Source organism: Limulus polyphemus, unplaced genomic scaffold (genome assembly GCF_000517525.1).
Source record: "Limulus polyphemus unplaced genomic scaffold, Limulus_polyphemus-2.1.2 Scaffold873, whole genome shotgun sequence".
NCBI classification, from domain to species: domain Eukaryota; kingdom Metazoa; phylum Arthropoda; class Merostomata; order Xiphosura; family Limulidae; genus Limulus; species Limulus polyphemus.
In genome coordinates this window covers 35,155-57,309 of record NW_013666483.1, presented here as the reverse complement: position 1 = coordinate 57,309, position 22,155 = coordinate 35,155, and the positions used below count along the sequence as shown (strand labels likewise).

Below are 22,155 nucleotides of genomic sequence, written 5' to 3'. Positions count from 1 at the left end.
CTACAGTTTGATTCCAAAGTTATTGACATAAATTCATGAAATAGTAGTTCAATAAAATTTTGAATGTGAGTCAACAAATACCTTTCACCTGTGACTTGCCTGGAAAGGGTTTAAAGGAAGGATTGATAAATACCAATGCAATAAGGACTGGCTTTATGGGTGTTTTATATTTTTGTTTTTAAAATTTAGTTCAACCCTATCACTACAGGTCACGTGTCAAAGGCCATGTCATTACATTTGTGGACTTTCATTCAAAATTTTATTAAACTACTATTTTATGAATATGTGATCTTGCTTTCAACTAAAGAACCACCTCTAAACAGCTTTCATTTGAGCCAAGTTACTGCACTGGTAGAGAAAATTTACTTTCAAAAGGAGACCAAGTTTATTATATGGTGAATGGTAAAAAGATATATATATTCAAATAACTCAAACTAGTTAGTACAGCAACATTGCTCTTCTAACTAGTTTGAGTTATTTGAATGTATTTTTTACCATTCACCATTTTGGACGAGTTTGCTAACAAGAAAATACCAAGTCTTTCTCCAAAATTTGTCATCTTTATGGCTGTTGGTGCATTTTTTAACTTTAACAATCTGGACTAAATGAACTTATCTGCTAACAAGGAGTAAGTATACAAAACAGATAGAATTACTTCAAGAAGGAGCAAAATGATAAAAATGCTTAAGTATTATTTTCCTTCCAGCTTCTAACAAAAGTTTACTTTCTGTTCATAATTTTGGCATTTTCATTATCTCTCCATGTTTTAGCTTTCTGGGAATACTTTTTGCTTAGTACAAGTGAATAGAACTGTCAAAAAACGTTCTGCTTGTTGCTAATGTATCACAAAGGTGGGTGGAATGTACTCCACCCTATCTACATCTCTCTTGGAAAAGGGGGGGGGGGTCAAATGACAATGCAAGTGTAACCAGGGCAATATATTAAGCCATACAGTATAGGAGGAAAGACTTAAGACGAATCTGTTGTTCACAATCACTAAAAATAGACAAGGTTGTAGTGTTTAGGCTTACTCTGATATATCAATATACGTATTTTAAATGACCTGTCCTTAGGAGATTTATGGGAATTGCAACACTGACACCAGACTGTCCAGTGTTTTGAGACCATGGTTGCAACGACGATGAGTGAATACACTCCGAATCTTAAAAACTATACTAAAATGTCTCATAAAAATACTTTACGAGTATAATTTTTGTTTTTAATAAGTTTACTATTCTACGTGCGGCTTGGATGACCACTTATGCCAATAACTTGTCCGATCACTACGCAATCAGCCATATTAGATTGCAGTGTACGTATATTCAAGGCAGTATAAAAACTTAAAATGCCTTTTCGCTGTTGTGCTTTTGACTGCACCAAAATGGTATCTTTTCTACAGATTCCCAGCTGACCTACAAGGAAAATCGGTAATGGTTGTTGCAGTTAGAGACAAAACTGTAACTTTTACAGTATTCCCATATCTCCAAATGCATATTTTGTGAAAGGTATCAGAATAAATCTGTAAAGTATTTCTATAAATTTAAACCTTATTGTTAAATATTGTTTAAGTGTCATACTATTAATTATTTGATACAGACCCCAAACTTCTTGAGACACTGATATTGATAAGTAATGTAATTAAAGGTTACAATGACATAGGTACTATTGTTTAGTTTAGGCCAGGGTCAATTAGACACCACTGTATTCTAGACTTAAAGACGTACTGGTGATTTATTTTATTCTCGTAGTAACAACTAAGAGACATTTAAAAAAATACAAGTTAAAAAAAAATGCAGTTATAAAGACGGTCCACAGTCTCTTATTTTCATGACTGAAAGAATGTAACCCCCCACCCACACTTTTATAGCATTTCTGAATTTAATTAGGTTAGTTTACTGGTTGATTCAACAAATACGTATTCATTTTTAATATGTTATCAATGTACAATTGCGATTTTCGACTAATAATTTTTCTAGTCATGCAAATTGCAAGTAACAAAATTAATTAAAGCATCACTCTCTGAGAGTCGAACTTTATACCATTCAAATAATAATATTTAATTTAAAATATTATCATGGTACCAATATATTCCTTCCTTCATAACTGTATCAAAATACTACATGTTAATTCTGATACTAAGTCTTGTAAGTTTTAACTTAGAATTTCTGGCTTACCTTCTTCAGCATGTTTCACCTTGTTTCGTTTTTAAGAAACAACTTAACATATTATTCGTACTCGTCATACTACTACGTGTACTAGAAAGTTTGCGTTACCAAATGTTATATACTTTATTGCTGGTTACCTTTTTTAGAACAATTTTATGTCATTTTTTGCTAATATAACCTCTTATAATTTAGACATACTCAGTTTTTATTATTTGTATCAATACTAAATATTTTTTTAAGTGTATCACACAAAGAAATGGAAGGCCGAAATAAAACTCATGGCCTATTACTAACAGTAATCTATACTCGAGCACATTCAGTTTAACTTCACTTGAATTTTAACCGTATATTAGTTCAACAAAATATAATATTAAAACATTACAAGCTATCTCAGATAATAGCTTGAGTTATTAAAATTTTCATATTAAGCTCATTTCCACCAGATTAAATATGATTTCTTCAACTCCAACCTAAACACGCTTACCTCGTTTCAGATGGCTGTCTTCAAAAGAGGGAGATTTTTACTCTCAACACCAAAAACATTCATTAGACTACCAATAGAGGGCTGCGTTGGAAATCATTTGACAGTGGTTTGGGATTATGCTACTGTTAAATAACAAAATATCCCAACAGATAACTAAGGTAACAAAATTTTATAAATTAGTGTTTATTAAATGTATAGCGTGAACTTTAATCTACGTGTTTTAATGTTCAAATATTTGATACTGAATGTAAATGAAAATCCTAAATACGTGCATTCATTATTTGTTCAAAGTACTTAAGGCGTGTAAAGGTATAAATAATTTAATAAGAAATAGACATGCACTGCTAGAAGATTTAGTATTACTAGTTTTTAATAGGCGAAAACTTATGGATTCGAGGCTTAACTTTACAAGTTACAGCAATACAACTTGAAGTTGCATTCTATTTTGACGTACATTGTTAGAACTTTACCACAAAAACTCAAAAGTAAAAACAAAAAATATTGTAAAGTTGAATAAACAAAAAGTAGAATATGTTACATTAAGACCGATTATTCAGTATATACATACAATATATATAAACATTCGAAGCAGATGAGGAGAACTCGGCGAGTTGAATTTTGATTTGTAAATCGATATAAATTATGTTTATTGATGTTGTAATATTGTTTACATAACTTATTATAGTACCAGTTCTGGCAGTAGTACTGTTATTTTTTTTAAACTTGATGTACTTATAATATGGGTTAAACTAAAGAGATAGAAATGGCCATTTTGAAAGAATAAATTAACTGGGATATGAAAAGGGAACCTCAAAAGTGACAAGTAATGAAGTACCACAAATAAATGGCTTGCATTTCTAACTATTGCATTAGAGTGTAATAATTAATATGTTTTAATTGGGATACTACTGCATATTGACTTATGAGATAGCTGATTAGACCAGATAGTATCTTCATCATGGTTTTACTTCTTTGAAACTAACCAGCTGTGATCATTACATACTGTTTAGCATGATTACATGCCTTACACATTGTGTATTTGTGGTAAAATAAATACCCTGTTGATAAGGATGATACTATGAAAAACAATAACAGAGATGGTGTTTAAATATCTAGTTAATGGAAAGTGTCCAAATGTTGTGAAAAACCCTAAAATTATGATTTTATTTCCACACTAAATTATTTTTCTTTGTAATGAGATGGTAAATACTCATTTTAAATTTCATTCTATGAATTTGGAGATAAAATAGGTTTTATAGATTATTATATATATTTAAGTCAATACGTAGTTTTTTTATTTGTGTGTTTTAATTTTCATCCAACAGTCAATAATACTACAATAATAATTTCATTTCTGTATTAAGCAAGTTTTGGTTTTGACTCAAGTCCAATACAATAAAAAATTAAGTTTAGTTTTATAAAATTAGTGTAATATCTTGTGACTTACATGAGTGCTATTACTGACTGCTTTGTTTTTGATATTATAGGAATTTCATATTAACGATGGAATATAAAATGGTATGAGCTACTATCAGCTTGAATGAGAATATCTACAATCAACCTTATTGATTGAAGCAACAAGTTTACTAATTTAGTGGGATGGATGCTTCAGTTTTGGTACAAGTGAAAATGCCCATAGCTACGGCTTCTTTGTGATGGTTTAAATATGTTTTTCAAAGGTGGAGGAAAAAACACTAATTTATCTTAGTTTAAGAAAGAATCTATCAGCTAGCTTAACAGATTTTCTACTTATTGTTTTAATAATATCTATCACATGTAGTTGAACATTATTAAAGTTAATATAAAGGATGCTTTGAATCAAGTGGACTTCCTGATCATAGCAATTATTTTGACTCATGATGGAAAATGGCAGCATCAGCAAGTGGGCTAAATGCACGTTGGTGCAGGCGTTACAAACCGTTTTTTATTGTGGTAGGAATAATCCTTGTTGTCCAGGGTTTCCTAGCATACAGTTTTTACACCATATTTGGAATGGATGAAGAAGGTTCACAATGGCAAGGAAACACTAAAAGAATTAGGGGAAACATTCAGGTATTTTAGGTTTACTGTTGTTTTTAAAACCACTAGGGACGTGAAAATTACTGTTCGTATGTTAAGTCTTAATCATGTTTTTGATTCATAGTTTAATTTTGGACTATGGTTGGTTATGAATGGTGGTAAAAAATCAATTACGATCCACTTAATTGTAATAACAGTTTTTCAAAAGTTGAAAAATCCATTAGAATTGGAAACAAAAGTGAGATATTAATTTTGCCAATATTGAATGATTATTTTAATAAAATCTCTCTCTCTGTAGTTTACACTGTAATGTCTGAAGATCTTGGATCCTTGAACCTTTGCTTGATATTGTTTCAAATGTAGGTTGAAGAACATCATACATTCATTAAACGTTTTGGAATCCTCAAAATTTCATCATCAGTAATCTAGAGGTACAAAACAAACAAACAATATTTGTAATTACAACAGAAATTTGATATACATAAGAAGTAAACAATCTGAATATACAAATTATTACACGAGAAAATGAAATAATGCTCTTCTTCCATTTCCGAAAAGCTGAAATTGATCTAAATTTTTAATAAAATGGTCATTAAATCAAATCAAATGTAATAGTGTTTGTATGAATTTTATTTATTTTTTATTAAATGATACGAAATGAGTTTATTATATATATAAAAGTTGAAGTATAATGTGATCAATATGCCTAGATTTTTTCATGGGCACGCCTATGATTGTTTACTTTTTATGTTTATAATATTTCTGTTATAATTACAAATATTATTTGTTTGTTTTGTGCCTCTAAATTACCGATGATGGAATTTTGATGCTTCTGAAATGTTTAATAAATGCTTCCTATTATCACATTAATTTTATACTTTATCATTAAGTTATGTTTTCTGAAAAATGAGTCGATCATACATTAACTTTGAAAACTTTGTATCCGGAATTTTGTTTTAGGACATAGTGAACCAACTTTGAAAGTAGTACATGAAGCTATTGTTATTACTTAACAATGTTTTTTGATACATTGTTCATGTAATACATTACTTACCACACAAATGACCAGGTTCTATTTTGACAGGATTTAAAATCTATTGAATCCTTCTAATAGATATATGTGAATCTACCCGCTTACACTTTTCTATAATGAAGAAAAAAAGGAATCTAACATTTATGAGAATACCATAGAAAAAAAGCTTATTCTCTGTGATAGTGTGAAACATAAGACAAAAAGCAAATTTTAACAAAATAACTGAATGTTTCCATATCACCAAGAATTTTATTTAATATTATTTAAATCATTATAAATATTTTTTTCTTCCCTCTAAAGTTGGTCCAACAACAATCCAAACATATTGATGAGTATAACATAGATGATGAAGACTCCCTCAGTAACATTTGGGATAAGTCGGCAAGAAACAGTAATAACCGACATAGTGAAGTTAAAATATTAGAGCAAGACGGGCTTCATAATGAAATTGTAGTTCCTAACGTACAAAACCTGATTTCTCGGACAGATCGACTACTGTCAGACTATGATTTAGTAGCTAAGGAGCCCAGTAGTGTATTAAATACATCTAAACAGGTCGAAAAGAAAGACAATGAATCCTTGAATTTCAGTAAACTAAATTTCAAGCCCTGGTGTGAAATACTATCTCGAGATGCCATATCAGCTATTAATCGTGCCAGAAGTCAGGGATGTAAAGAGAAAATAGCTAATGTTACGTGCCTTATTAAAGCAGGGAAGATGTACCCAACACAACTCCCACGATACTGTCCAGTAGAAGGTAGGATCTATTAGAAGGTTTGCTTTAAAGGTTTTTAATTATTAACAAAGATATAAATTAACTATACTTTTACCCAAAAACTAACATTAATGTTATTATGCAATGAATTTAGTCAGTGTAACCAAACTTTGGTAACTGTTACTGTAACTACTATAGGTTAGTAGGTTTACTGATGAGCCATAAAATCATGATTTTAAGATAACATTATATTAAGTTATTGTTTAACTAACAAACTAGTTGTGTAATATTTTCTAAAGTGATAATTTTTTTAATTTAAGTGAAGCAACCAATGTTTAAAAATGGTCAACCAAAGATGTGAAGTTCACATAAATTTAATGTGGCATATTTTAAAATTCATAATAAGCAAATATTGATAGCGGTTTATGTTTACTATTGCTAGTGACAGAGCAAGTAGGATTTTAGATTGTATCTACAGAAATATTGAATACAAGTCTAAAGAGGATATGATGTCATTGTATATGTCATTATTTAGGCCACAATTGGAGTATTGTGTTCAGTCTTTGGATCCTTGTCTTAGAAAGGACATTGAACTGTTGGAAAGGGTTCAGAGGAGGGTTGCTAGGATGATACCTCGGATAGAAAGATTGTCATACGAGGATAGGTTAAGATCTCTTGAAAAAGAAGAGTTAGAGGAGATCTGATTGAGGTGTTTAAGATTGTTAAGGGAACTGATGGTGTTGCTGCATCATCTTTTTTCATATTTAATGGTGAGAATGGTAAGTCTAGAAGACATAAGTATCAATTTTGGCAGGGTAGGAATTGACTTTAGTGAAGACAGCTTTATTTCTAATGCAATATCTTACCTCTTTTCACAGAAAGCTTTCTTGACTAGTACTGCCCCCTATAAGCACAAATTTTTTGCTTGCCACTAGTCTTGCAACTCCCATTTCTTTCTGCATATCAACATGGAGCAACCCTCCACCAGTAGGAGTACGACACTACTTATGGTGCAGGCGTGTTTGTTCTGGCTCACAATTTAGTTATTATATCTATGCATTTTTACTTTTATGTATTTTCTAATTCAGTTATTGTCGTTTTTCCATTCTTTTGTGGAGAGTTGCCATTTATTTTCATTATCTACCCTCCCTTTTATATTTTCAACCCCTCACAGTTTCAGATGGTTATGACTACCAGTGTGTTACTGCTACAACAGATTTACTGACCATGTCTATGAGGTTGGTGCCAGAGTTACTGGCCACTGATGTGATGGCTATGATCTGTAGAGAATTATATAATTTTAGGCAACATTCAGAATAATCTGATGAGTTTCCTGTCATACCAGTGCCTGGGTGTGTGTCAATATGAGTAGATGTTACTTTGGGTAGCTCTTTTTCCTCGTTCTGAATATGTTTATCTGTCGTAATCTTTGATAGGTTGTTTAGGCAGAGTATTCATAATGAATCTAAGTTTCAAATGGACAGCATCTGCCTGTTGTAGAAACCCCACAAATGTAGCTGACAACGTTTCGAAAGTCTTTCGCCTTTCGTCTTCAGGTCAGTGTGTGTGTGCATGTGGTGTAGCTTGGTCTTTATAGTGTTCTAGTGAATTGTGGAGAGCGTGTTATGATTGGTTGGTTAAAACACGTTTCTGATTGGAGGAGAGACTTCCTGTAGCCTCAACCAATGATAGCCACAGTTTACTCACCTCTAATCCATCTCTGAGTTTTCCATTCAGTTTAACCTATGCCATCCTAGGGGATTTATCTTTGAGTCATTCTTTAGTTTTTTCTTCTTACCTGGATATTGGGGTTCTTGCTAGTCATTTTGGGGAACAATTGCAGTCAGGGGATCAATATGTCTTGTCCCCCACATATGTTTGCTTCTCATGTTTTTGCTTTTATAGTTCCAACTACCCATATTTAGAGTCGTGCCTTTTGGAATTCTTCTTCCTATGTGGGGTTTGGACCCTGATACTTTGGTTAATTTTCCATACTTTCATTTTCCTGTATACTTCTTCTGATATCCACTACTATCTGTGCATTATCATCCCTTTAATTTTTGGTTAAGACTATTCATCCATACCATTAAAGATTTTCTGTTGATCATAGTAATCTGTTTTTTTTTGGTTCCATGGCATGCCTTTTCTCTTCAGCCCTTGTTTTACAGACATGTCTGCTCTGATGTTGGGTTTTTCTAGGTCAGGATACTGTTTTATCTTGGGTTTGTTTACCCTCATCTTCATTGTGTGAATTGTGCATGGTACCTTTTTTTACTTAAAAAAATACATTTTTATTTTATTTTTTGTTGAAAGTTATATTTATTTTCTTTATGTTATAAAGGCTTTGTTCTTTGTTTTTATATTTTGCTCTTAGGTGATAAAAAAGGAACATATCTTGGTTGTTTTAAGGATGCAAGTCAAAAACGAATTCTCCCAAGAACATTTACCAAATTATCCCATAACACTCCCTTATCATGCATACAGAAGTGTTTCCAGTCAGGCTTTCAGTATGCAGGGACACAATACAGTTTAGAGTGTTTCTGCGGGAGAGAGCCACCCCCTGAAAGTATGAAAATTGATGAATCTGAATGCAATATGGCTTGTCCTAAAAATCTGAGTCTTGTATGTGGAGGATATTTTTCAATGAATGTATATGCTACTGGTTTGCCAAGTGAGCTTTTTTTTCAGTTTTTATTTAACTTATTTACTTAAGCAGTTTTTGTACATGTGTTACACGAAACATTGCTGCAGGTTAACCTGTAAAAACCTATCCCAGTATTTGTTGGTCATTTATCCCCAAAATTAAACCTAACCAGCTGATTGCTTGTCATATGACAGGAAATAATGGTTAATTTTTCTTCTCAAAATTTTATCTAAATATATGTTTTATGAACATGTTTTCTAAATATTAACTATAATTTACTAGCAATATATGTATGGAGAATGACTATCCTATTTCTAGTATTTCATGAAAACAACATTTTTTATATATATTTGGTTATCTCATTTAAGTATTGCTTGATTAGCATTTTGACTTCTGTATATTTTAAAGTCATGTTCAAATGTTCTTCTTGATAAATCCTTATAGATTGAAACATGCAAAAAAACTGATTCTTGAAGACTATTCCTACTTGGTCAACTGTATGACCCTGTAAGTTATTAATTGTGATGGTAAAGGCAATGAATATTATTATTATGATTTGTTTTGTTTGTTTTGAATTTAAGCACAAAACTACACAATGCGCTATCTGTGCTCTGCCCACCATGGATATCGAAATCCAGTTTCTAGCATTTTACATTCGCAGACATACCGCTGTGCCACTGGGGGGCTTTTATTATGAATTTCTGGGTGTTCTCTTTGGACTGTCTTTCTGTTTTTGACTTTGTTTGATAATATTCCACAGAAGATTAGCCATCAGTGCATTGTTTTGCAATGTTTTTGAGAATTTACTTAAGATTCTAAACCAATACCATAAACTTCACTCAATACAGTTTCAACTACATGGTTAATTAAAGCAGTTTTTTGATTTTCACAGATTTTCTGTGATCTTGTAGATAAATCTATACAATTTTCAAAACTACTTAACGCTACCATTCTAGCATTAGAGCTGTAAACATTATCAATACGCAACGTAAGAACCTATTGTTTTATTATTCTACACTCAATTTTTAACTGAAGAAACTAATTTAATTTGAACACATTCATATGAGGCTGAAATAACTGTTATATTTTTTCTAGAGTTTGTAAAAAATAAAGCATTGCCCGCAGTAGATACAGAGAAAAATGATCCAGTCACTATAGTCTTCCTGCTTACAGTGAATGGTCGAGCCGTCCGTCAAGTCCGTCGCCTTATCAGAGCTTTGTATCATACACGACATTATTTTTTTATTCATGTAGACTCTGTAAGTAGTTTTATATTCTCACATTTGGTATGTTGTGATTTATCAGTATAAAAACATTTTTAACTAAGCATCATGGTTAAGCAGCACCTGAGATTAACTCAGGACTTTAGGAGTCCCTGAAACTCGCAATACTAAAATTTAAAGTTGCCTAGGTGATTTTGAATCTCACTGCTTCTCCTATTAATAATTGGAAAAAAGTATAAGTATTACAGCATTTTTAATTTGAAAAATTTGGGTTTCAGTTGTGTGAATGAGAAACTAATGAGTATGAATTACAAAAATACTCATGCAATATGCATGAACCAACTTTCATGTTAAATATGATTGTTTCTTATAATTAAAGTTCCCCCAAATATGCCATAAATAGACAGAGTAAAGTGAACTAAAACTGTCTTTTTTATAATGTAAATTATTCAGTTTTTGACAAATGCTCTTTAGCCCATTAATCTACTTAAATTATACAGTTAAGAGTGACTTATGTGACTTTATGTAGAAAGAATGTGATTTGGTCATCGTAGCAACCACACTGTGTCTCATTCTTGTTATTGCGCTACTTCAGTTGTGTGTTTTGTGTTACTTGTAGTGTATACTTTGAAATTTACTTGTTGTACTTGTGAATTTAACAAATATATATTCAGAACAATTTTTTTTCCTCCTTTTTGGGAAAATTTTCTAGTGAGCATGGGCTGTGCTGTTTGATGCTGGGATAAATCAAAAAAATTTTCAAAATACTACAAATTATTTGAAAAATTCAGTTTCTTTTGATATGTCATAATGGATGTATTAAGGTTTAATTTAAGCATCCAGTGAAAATTTATATCTATACTTTATGCCAAATCTTGAAGTAACTTAATGTTGGTTAAATATATATAGTCAGGTTCTTATGTGGGAGAATTTGGGAGTATAAAAATTTTAAAATTATTTCTACTTGTATTTAAAAATAATTAAGGAATGAAAGTAAAAAAATAAAGAAAATGAGGTAAGAAATTAAAAAACAAACCACTTTTAATAGTTTTCATCATCCAATACACGAATACATATTGTTTATGCTAATGTGTATTTCAGAAATTCTGATTAAAAGTGTCTCATTTACGTGCTCTGAATTGAACGAATTCTGACTACAGTTAATTTCTGGAGTCAATTACATTAATATTGAGACAAGAAATGAGTCAATTAATTGTTTAATAGCAGCATTAATATTTTTCAAACTTACTAAAGTAAGTGTTTTTATTGTTAAAAAATGCTTTTTTGATTGCAGTGTTTATTTCTTCAGACTGATGATTTGTCTGGGTTATATCTTTGTTATCTGTGCCAATAATATTTTTAAATGTTACTGAGACATACACAATACATAGAGGGGGGAAAATCAGTCAGATGAAATCTGCATTCTTATGTTTTCAAGTTATGTCACTACATACTTAAAAATAGAAATTAGTATCCAATAAATATAGCATTTTCTTTTTAGATCTTTTAAAATACAAACTCACATTCTAAACCTCAGATAGTTAGAAAATGAAATTACTGTAGACTTTGTCATTGCCAAATTAATGGACAGTTTTTTAGCCCTTAGCTTAATCATCTAGTTTTCAAAAATTTATAAAAGGAAAATAAATCATAGGAGAATATCAAATTAGGTTCTGAAAACATAGTACTTCAAGACTAGTATAAACAAAGACTTAATTATATGTGGAGTTTGGCAGTTTTTAGAATATTGTAGATAAATCATATAAGGGACAATACTTATAACTTGAAACTAAAAAACCTAATTTTTTTGAAGTGTATTTGAATTTAGAATTTTCTAAAGAATGTGAAAATTGCTAAGTTAGGCTTAACTTTGATGTATAATCTACTTTTAGACATGTTCAAAGAATGTATGTATCTTTCACACTATTTCACCTTTAGGTTTATAATTTTATTGGGATCAAACCTAAGATATATTAAATACCAAAATTTATAATTTTAGCGCTAATAAAAATTCATATATGATCTGGTTTATTAAAACTATTAAAAAAATGTGTACGTCTACAATAAAGTGAGGTATATGGGGTACAGTCAAAGTGCTTAGTAACGATTTTAAAATAGTAAGTTTGTTCTTTATCAATTGAGTATACCAAAGTTTTGTCTAAACTAATTTTGCTATCAATATGTACAATTATAAAAATAAAAACTTAGAATTTATATATTGAAAACCATTAGTTATTGGTTTGTTAGAAATATTTTAGGTAAATACTACAACAAAATAAATGTGTAACCCTTGATTTTTTATTTAAGTTTCAAGCATTTTTCACTTGAGAATAACTTGGTTGTTATTTAGCGACAAGATTATCTCTTCCGGGAACTATTGCCTCTAGAGGAGAAGTTTCCCAATATCCGTCTATCCCGGTGGAGACTCTCTACAATTTGGGGAGGAGCTAGTCTCCTTCAGATGTTACTTCAATGTATTTGTGACTTGCTTGCCTTTAGGAATTGGAAGTGGGACTATGTATTAAACTTAAGTGAAAGTGATTTTCCTATAAAGTAAGTGCATCACAGTTTGGAAATTCTTCAATTTGATTATTCATAAATCTTAAATTTGTAATCAGTTACTGTTGGTTTTTCATCTGACCTTACACGGTAAACAACATTTAATAATGAAATTGAAGATTTAGCTTAAATTTGTAATCAGTTACTGTTGGTTTTGTGTAAGGTCAGATGTGGTAAACAACATTTAATAATCAAATTGAAGATTTAGCTTAAATTTGTAATCAGTTACTGTTGGTTTTGTGTAAGGTCAGATGAGGTAAACAATATTTAATAATCAAATTGAAGAGTTTATGTTAATTTTGTAATCATTTACTGTTGGTTTTGTGTAAGGTCAGATGTGGTAAAGAACATTTAATTCATCAGAATGCATATACCAGTGAGTTAAATTAATCACAGATAAATTACTTAATTAATATTCATTTTATATTCTTGATACACCTGTCTTGTCATTATAATTTGATTAGAAAGGAATTTAAAAGTATATGCATTTGTTTAAAAAGAATGTAAGTTTTATAATAACCATGCTTATTGCATTATGTATGTATAATACTTGACGTGAAAACAACAGTGGTAGTAGTCTAATCGTAGGTGACTTTCTATATTGTAGGTCTTTGTCACAACTGGAGGGTTTTCTGACTGCCAACAAGGGCATGAACTTCGTTAAATCCCATGGTCAAGATACTCAGAGGTTAGATAAGCAACTTTATTAACCAAGTTGATGTGTAAAAGTTATAGTTTTAAATAATAATTTACATATGCTTAAGTCTAGTATTGTGTACAGTTATTAAAATCCACTGTAATACCACCAAATTTAATATTAGCTATACACGACCCTACGTATGACGCATGCTAAACAAATCAACTGGTTATGAAACATATAAGGAAACTTTAATGTGCTTAATCCAACTGGAGTGCAAACAATCCACTCTATTCATGAGAAACCATCAGAAACACATGCATATTTTAATGTTTGTGTTGAGATTACCGCTTCAGTTGTATGTTAAAATCAAATGCTGGAATGGTAGTTGTGAAATAGTTTGACATCTTACTGAAAGTATAATTGAAAACTTAGTACTTGTTTTACAATGTTTTTAAAAGTAAAGTTTATTTTGTAATTTCCATTATTTGTTTTTATTAACTTTTTGAAACTTAATATTTTTTGCTTCCTGGCACGACCTGTTTTCAAATAGATTTTTTTATTGTCCTTTCTAGGTTTATTGCAAAACAAGGTTTAGATAAAACTTTCTATGAGTGTGATACACACATGTGGAGAATAGGAGAACGCACCCTTCCTTGGGGTATACAAATAGATGGTGGAAGTGACTGGGTTGCTCTGAGTAGAGACTTTTGTACCTATGTGGTAAAAGAAAACAATGAGTTGCTAACTGGGTTAAAAACTGTCTTCAGTTACACACTTCTTCCTGCAGAAGTAAGTAAACTTTTAGCACTTAAAAAACAGACTATGTTTAAGGGAAGAATGATAATATTAAAATAGTTTAAGCTTCTGAAAGAGAGATGCCAAATTCTCAAATGGTAAAAATCTCTATGTGGAAAAAAAATATAGAGTTTATTCTAGGAAATTTCATTGATAAGTTTATATGCATAAAAGTTTACAATTGGGTTATTTAATTCTTTTCATGTAGATTTTTTTTATTTTAAGGTAAGAAAAATATATTAAATTTGCAAATATCTCAGTCAATTTATTTATTTATTTTTTAAATAGCACCATTTATTTAGGAAATTTATTTATTAGTAAAATTATCTAAGAGACCATCTGTTGCCAGGACTAAAATCCATCAGAAGTAAACAGAAATTACAGAACAAATAGGTTTTAATGATAACAATGTATGGTAATCCCTAAATTGTAGGGTAGATCTCATCATTTACCTTCAGTGTGGCATATCCTAAAATGAATAAATATTAAATATATAAAAAAAGTAATACTTTGACCTTAACTTTTGAAGGGACTAAGTTGATAGTTATTTTTCTCGCTAGCAAATTCAGGACTGCTACTAGCAACAGCATTATTCTTCTCTATAAATATATTAACTTTGCCATATTAATTATTTCATGTGTTAAATGTCCATAAATATGTATGTGCTATTTAAATGTAAAAATCAAATATTCTTGAGTATCAAAACCCAGTTTTGTAACATATAATAGAATGTTTATTTTCACTATTTCATAAATATTAAAATATGCTTAATTTTGTAAAGAAATCTCCAGATTGTCATTAAACATAACAAGGCTTTCGTACACAAAATATCAGATTTTTTTGTTAAACTTTAAGATTTTTTAAGTAATGATTTGCTCGTGCATTTTTTTCTTTTTCAAATGGTGATCATTCAACATGCAAAGTAATTTTGATTTTAAGATTAAAAATACTTTTATGCATCAGAAAATTGTTAAATTTCTCATGTGGAATCTTTATAACCTCCAGGTAGTTATCAAACGTTTTTTTTTTATAGAAAAAACTTTATATTGTATCTGTTATTTTTTCACTATTGTATCTCTGTATGAGTTTGGTCAATTTGACCGACCTAGTAACTGCCATAAAAAAAAAGAAATAGATGTAAATGATGCTTTTTTCATTCTATAATGACTACAAATTACTGTATTAGCCTGATTATAAAACAACGTTTTTTATTAGGTTCTAAAATTCACAGTTACCTTATAACCGCAGCTGACCATAGGTCCCTTCTCCCTACACTAGCCTGTTGCACTGTTGCATTCCTGGATGTCCAGATAGTATTCATCTACAAATGCACACCAGATGTTCACTCAAGATCATTGCTAATTCTTGCTACCAATCCACCTGCACACTGTTCAGTTATAGTATCGGGAACATTAATTTCAATTAATCAGTTAGTTTACGTGACAATAACTGATGTACTCAATTATCCATATCAATTTCCCCAGTTTTATTCAACATACATATTGGTAGTTCTGAGTTTCGGAATGTAGTATGATGCCTATTCCAGATTTATTAAAGAAATGGGTCATATGTGTTACTATTACATGCATACTAGAGAATATTTGACCAAATTTCTATCAAAAATATTATATAAGCTCTCTTTTCCCATTATTGAAATTATAATTTCTTAACATCAAATCAGGATTTTAGATGAAAAAATGTCATTTGTTGTAGTTGTTTTCACTGCTTTTCTTCATTGATTCTGTTTTATATATATTTGACTGCTTTGATTGCAGATTTGTTTTGCTCAAACATTAGATCCTTTTATTTTACGAACCGTGTATATAACATGGCATGTAGTAAGTATTTGAAACTAAATTTTCTTGAGTTTTTTGTGTTGTTTCTGTTTTCAGTCTTTCTTCCACACTGTACTTCAGAATAGTGAGTATTGCAAAAAGATCATAGATAATAACCTCCATGTTACCAACTGGAAACGGAAACAGGGATGTAAGTGCCAATACCGACATGTTGTGGACTGGTGTGGCTGCTCACCAAATGATTTTAAAATTGATGATTGGCCAAGGATCAAGGTAGGTTTTTCAGTGAGTGGTAAAAAAATACTTATGTTGGTGCTAATATGGTCAAGAGCTAAACTTATATATTTCATAGACAACCTTTATATTAATGAATTTGCTTAAATTTCACCTGTTAAGTGCCAGATATAATTATCCTTAGTAGGTTCTTTTTAAAATTTAAATTATACGATTAGCTGTTAAGAGGTCACTATCTTTGAAATATGACAAGAAAACACTCTTTTCCAGACATATATGTAGAGCATTGTATAAATACAAACTTAAAATTAAGATTTTTTTTTCTTCTCTGACAACATTGGGTTCAGCCATTATTAGTCTCAAAGTGGGTTCCTCGTCATCGAATTTGAAAACATTGGGTTCAGTTGAAATGTGTCAATAGTATCAAGTTAAGAAAGTTAAATCCTTGCCACACCTTTCCAAGGCACATAAGGCTGGTACTTTCAAACTCTGGTTCTAATAGCAGATGAGAATGGTGACCTGTTCCCCTGGACAGGATGCCAGTGAATTGGAGGTTAACCTCCAGCTAACAGATTGGTACCCATCAAGTTTGGTAATGTGTCTTGCTCAAAGACACAACAATGTGACATATGCCAGCCTTGAACTTGCAGCCATCTGACTTTGAGTTTTAAAGTGTAAAGCCACTGAGCCATACTGCCCCAAAGGGATTGTAAAAAATTATAGAATTTTCTAATAAAGTTATGCTTACACAAAGTTGTTCTTTGGTTTCTAATTTTCTATCTTTTTTTCTTCAGGCAACAGAAAACCGTCCATTTTTCTTTGGTCGAAAATTTGAGCCTGTAGTTAACCAACAGATAATTGAACAAGTAGAGAGATGGATTAATGGACCAAGAGAACTAGGTAAAAAATTGATTAAGATATTTAATTCTTGTTAAAGTTTTAAGATAACTAAATTTAGTCTAGTAGTACATATAATGTGCAAATCAATGACTATTGTGTAATGAGAAAAATGTGTATGGAATATGAAGTGTTTTTTAATTTATTTTAAAGTAATGGAAGGTCATTCATGTGTTATCCTTTTACTTTAGTCTAAAATAAGCAAGGATTTACAGAAAAGTTTGGATTCTACACTTCTTGTATACTTGTAAGTACGATCCTTGCACATTGTTAGATATACACGACTGTTGAAGTTAATGCTAGTGTTATGATTTAGATGGTTTAAGTTCGATACGAGTATTAAATTTAGTTATTTTTAGAAGAGATAGTTTATCCCAAGTTTGTTAACATCACTGTTTAGGAATCATATGTTATGTAGTTCAATTGTTACTAGATTTTGCTAGAACCTTCTAGGTTTTTCTCATCATTTTAATTGAGTGTTATTGCATCATAATACCTTGCAGTGTGTAGAATATTTTAGGCCTCTGTAAGGCTATAAATATGCAGACAAAATATAGTTAGACGAAGTTAGTTAGTTAGATAGATAAATCTAGACTGTGTGATTAGCCATAAAGTATGCATAGTGGTGACTTTTAAAGTAAAATGATCACAAATTGTATTGTAATAACAGAGTAGAGAAGAAATAATTTATCTTGTCAGTTGTGTCCTAAAGTAACTGAACCAGCCTATATGGACGGTGACGATAAGAGATGAATATTTATAGCTCTAGATACAACTGTGATAACCAACAGTATGAAGAACATTTGTATATATGTTTGAATTATTTTCATATATTATTTTAAAACAAGTGTGCTGTTTGTCTATTGTTGAAATTTATCACCAACAAGTCAAAGACACCTACTCAAAAAAATCCTGCCCATCCGTACATAGCAACGTGACATTGGTGAGCTAGCCAGGATTATACAGTGGTAACCAACAGTATAACGAACATTTGTATAAACATTTGAATCGTTTTAATGTATTATTGTAAAACAAGTGTACTGTGTGTTGTTTATTTATTGTTGAAATTTATAGCCAAAAAGTCGCAGACACCTACCATAAAGAATCCGGCACATTCATGTAACCTGACACATGCAATTGGAATGTGTTTTCTCCTGTTGCATTATGACAGCTATCCGTGTGATTATGTGATTGATAATTTTCATTATTTTCAAGAACTAACATAAGATATTTTTAAATTTAATTATTCTATCAAATTCTTTAAATTATAATGTAATTGTAATTACTAACTAGTTGTTTTTTTTTTCAACTTTTGTTAACATGAACTTCTGCATATTGTCTTAAGCTAAGAAAAATACCAGACCATGTAAAATCATAAATTTTTCAGAACACTCATTTCTTAGGTAGTCAATTCATTATGTCATCTAAAACAAAAGCTCCTATTATCACTGCTTTAGTTTTCATGACATGGAAACATTTATTTAAAGTGTTAAAATGAATAGTGTCTTTCCTTTTGCTTTGTTGAAAGCCATTTAACATATCAGCTCAAATGGAGACCTGTATTCATTGTACATAGTAGTAATATACAATTAAGTATTAAAGAGTTAACAATATTTTGTAAATTTCCTTGAAATTTTATCTGTCATGTTGAATTCCTGAAAATTATAGTTTTTATAGTTAAGCTTACAAAATTTGTAGAATTTCAGTTTGTTTTATAAAAGCAAAGTCAAGCTTATTTCAGTTGTATATTTGAGTTATGGTTATAATATGGCTTTTAATACTTCTAAATATGTTTAATTTATTAGTCTCTCCAGTCACAAGTTCCTACTGGCAGAACGAGTATCATTGGAAGGATAAATCACCAGCTCCTGATGATGCCAAAATTTCTATTTATAACAGTCTTGGCCGACTTGCATGCCGACAACTACGAGATGCTACTAAGCCATGTAATGTTGTACCACTGAATGTTCGGGAAGCAACGTTGTTTTTTGAGACTGATATTTACAAAGTATGTGTTTTCTTTGAAATGTTTTACACTTTGTAACAAATATATGATCCAAACCCTGTTGAATTTATTTATTTTTATTCTGCAAGGTAAAAATAAATATCGACTTTGATTGTTTGTAAAGCATTAGGGTACCTTTTATGTGTTATCATGGATTAAACCTCCATTTTTACCTTTGAGATTAACATATAACTGGTTGATGGGGGGCTTAGCACTCTAGCATCGAACCAAAATGTGAAACTGTGATTTTGAAAATGAATGAGTAAAACACAGGGAAGAAATTCAACCAAATGACAGCTGTAACGGACAACTAGTTGACTATTTATTTGCTTGTGTTCCACGTACATCTAAGTTGACAAACCCTTACTCTTCAAATGGCAGCTGTAACAGACAACTAGTTGACTATTTATTTGCTTGTTTTCAACATAAATCTAAGTTGACAAACACTTACTCTACAAATGACAGCTGTAACGGACAACTAGTTGACTATTTATTTGCTTGTGTTCCACATAAATCTTAGTTGACAAACCCTTACTCTTCATTACATCTACAGTATGTTGTTTATTAGTAGTTTACTAGAGACATTGATCATTGTAATAGAGGAACTTCTGTAAAAACAAGAACACTGAGTTATAATCTGACAATTTGTGATTTTTTTTAGCATTTTATGGAAAAAATTTTTTGATATTTTACTCTTTTCTTCAATGCTTATAAACATGATTCATGTTGATTTTTAAGAGATATTTATTGTAAATATAGCAATATGTATGTTAATGGTTTGGAAACTTGTTTTCAGGGAGCACTGATTTTGTTTCGAGCTGAATGAATAAATAAACTTGGCAGTAGTTTTGGTTTTAAATCTCACAAGCCTCGATGGGGCTTGAGAGAGAGAGAACCAGGGATGCTCAGAAACTGTAGTTTCTATTCAGCCCCAATGTGGGAATTTAAGAATTAATCTGGGAATAAAATATAGTATTGGCTAATGGGAGGTATAACGCATACTGGTGGGTCTTGAAAATAATTGAGAGCATTTAATGGTTGGTTTCTTCTTCTTAAGGTGGGCATACTAAATACCTATACATTTAACTACAGTTCAGCAGTCCAGGAAAAGCCGTGAAAAGCAAGCTTTAGAGATAGTTGTTTTAAATATAGCACAATGTATATTAGTGGTTCATAAACTTGTTTTCAAGGCACACTGATTTTCTTTCAAGCTTTAAAGATAATTTTTTAAATATAGCACTATGTATATTAATGGTTCAGAAATTTGTTTTTAGGAGGCACTGATTTAACTTTTAGAACTTATTTCAAAATAGCAATAATCTACATATGTAATGTATAATAATTGAAATGTGCCTGTATTTTTTACAAAATTCTAGTCGACTAAAACACAGCCAAGACAAGTTACTTTGTACAGACCAAAGGTCAGTTTTATGTTACTTGATACAGTAACATGAGTGCACGGGTGAAAGGTCAATATAATAAAAATAATAAATATATATATAAATATATAATGTTATGAGATTTAAGCTATTTCGTTTAAACATTTATGTTTTCATGTTGTAATTTGTGTTCATTCTAGAATGAAATGCATAATTTATGTTTATTTCCTAATTTTTTATGGTGGTTGCAAGATCGGTCAAATTTACCGAACCTGTATATATTGATTAATTACTGAAAATAACAGATAAAATATAAAGTTTTTTTCTTAAGAAATGTTTGATCAATATTCGGACATTATAAAGATTTTGCATGTGAAATTTTAAAATTTTCTGATGCATAAAAGTATTTTTAATGTTAAAACGAAAATTACTTTGCATGATAGATAGGCAAGATGTGAAAAGAAAAAAGGCAGGGGAGAAACATTGCTTTAAAAACTTTAATACTTAATAAAAAAATTAGATATCTTGCATATGAAAGCATTGTAATGTTTACTGATAAACTGCCAAATGGCATTAACATTCGGTTACTAATTTAAAAGTTATAGCATGAAAACTATAACAAGCACAAAATGGTTACGAGGTCGGTCCCAGGGACAGAGCTCGGGTTGAAAGAGTTAATGGTTCAGAAACTTGTTTTTAAGGGGCACTGATTTTGTTTCAAGCTTTAGAGATATTTGTTGTAAATATAACGATATGTGCATTAATGGTACGTAAACTTGTTTCCAGGGGACACTGATTTTGTTTGAAGCCTCTGCTCAAGGTATATCAAGTCCTGTACTTCTGGAAGTACAAGCTCGACCAAGACAACATTATATCATACATAAACCAGTTGGACCTACTGGACGACTGAAGTTTATACAGGTGATAAGCAGCTTCTGTTGACAGATAATCAGTAATGGATACACACACACATACTTCATTGTTTGTTATTGATTTGTTGTAATGTAGTGCTTTCAAGCATGCTGGTTTCTCAAAATATTTTTTTAAGTAGTGTTTTGCACTTAAAATTCAGAATATATTTCCTTCAGATAATGATAGTTAAAGAAAACTTCAATGACATATTTATGATGATAGACTTATTTTGTGAATGAGAAAATGAAATTTTCTTCAGATCTCTACATAAATTGTCCGCTGTCACTAATGTAAAAGTACATATAAGAATCAAAAGGTTTGGGGTAAAAATCCAATTATATTGATATTCATTCAGTTAAAGAGTCAACATGGCATGCTATTAATCACCATCTGGGATTCATGTATTTGTCTTAAGAGAAATTTATGTATACTAGCAGAAATACTGCCCTACAGGTGGCTGATTGTGCTAGTAATTACTTATCATAGTATTAATGCCTCATTGAAAAATATTTAGAAAAAAAGTGAACATTTTCTAAAGAAGGATTTTTCTGGGAAGTATTGCATTGGAAAAGTGTTCTGATTATGCTGTTATGAACTGTAACGTTTTTATATCTTAAAAGTGGTACCCTTTATTGGAAAAATAACAGTTTTTTTT

At 30.6% G+C, this 22,155-nt stretch overlaps 2 protein-coding genes across 3 annotated transcripts in view; one reads left to right on the top strand and one right to left on the bottom strand.

Annotated features, from left to right (window-relative positions):
- LOC106460980 (40S ribosomal protein S15a) overlaps positions 1-2,732 on the bottom strand; it is a 10,466-nt gene extending 7,734 nt beyond the window's left edge. The window contains exon 1 of the mRNA XM_013920743.2: positions 2,650-2,732. The gene's annotated coding sequence lies outside the window, so the exon portion shown is untranslated. The remainder of the gene's footprint in view (positions 1-2,649) is intronic.
- The window catches only part of LOC106460975 (xylosyltransferase oxt-like), a 27,575-nt gene continuing 8,146 nt past the window's right edge, over positions 2,727-22,155 (top strand). Inside the window, exons 1-12 of one of the 2 annotated variants that reach the window (XM_013920737.2) lie at positions 2,727-2,807; positions 4,137-4,701; positions 6,002-6,458; positions 8,791-9,087; positions 10,156-10,319; positions 12,634-12,836; positions 13,450-13,530; positions 14,055-14,271; positions 16,170-16,346; positions 17,102-17,207; positions 19,010-19,212; positions 21,375-21,509. In XM_013920737.2, the coding sequence (XP_013776191.1) occupies positions 4,516-4,701; positions 6,002-6,458; positions 8,791-9,087; positions 10,156-10,319; positions 12,634-12,836; positions 13,450-13,530; positions 14,055-14,271; positions 16,170-16,346; positions 17,102-17,207; positions 19,010-19,212; positions 21,375-21,509 (2,226 nt within the window). In that variant the 5' untranslated portion in view covers positions 2,727-2,807; positions 4,137-4,515. The remainder of the gene's footprint in view (positions 2,808-4,136; positions 4,702-6,001; positions 6,459-8,790; positions 9,088-10,155; positions 10,320-12,633; positions 12,837-13,449; positions 13,531-14,054; positions 14,272-16,169; positions 16,347-17,101; positions 17,208-19,009; positions 19,213-21,374; positions 21,510-22,155) is intronic. The other variant, XM_022387770.1, reaches the window with a different exon arrangement.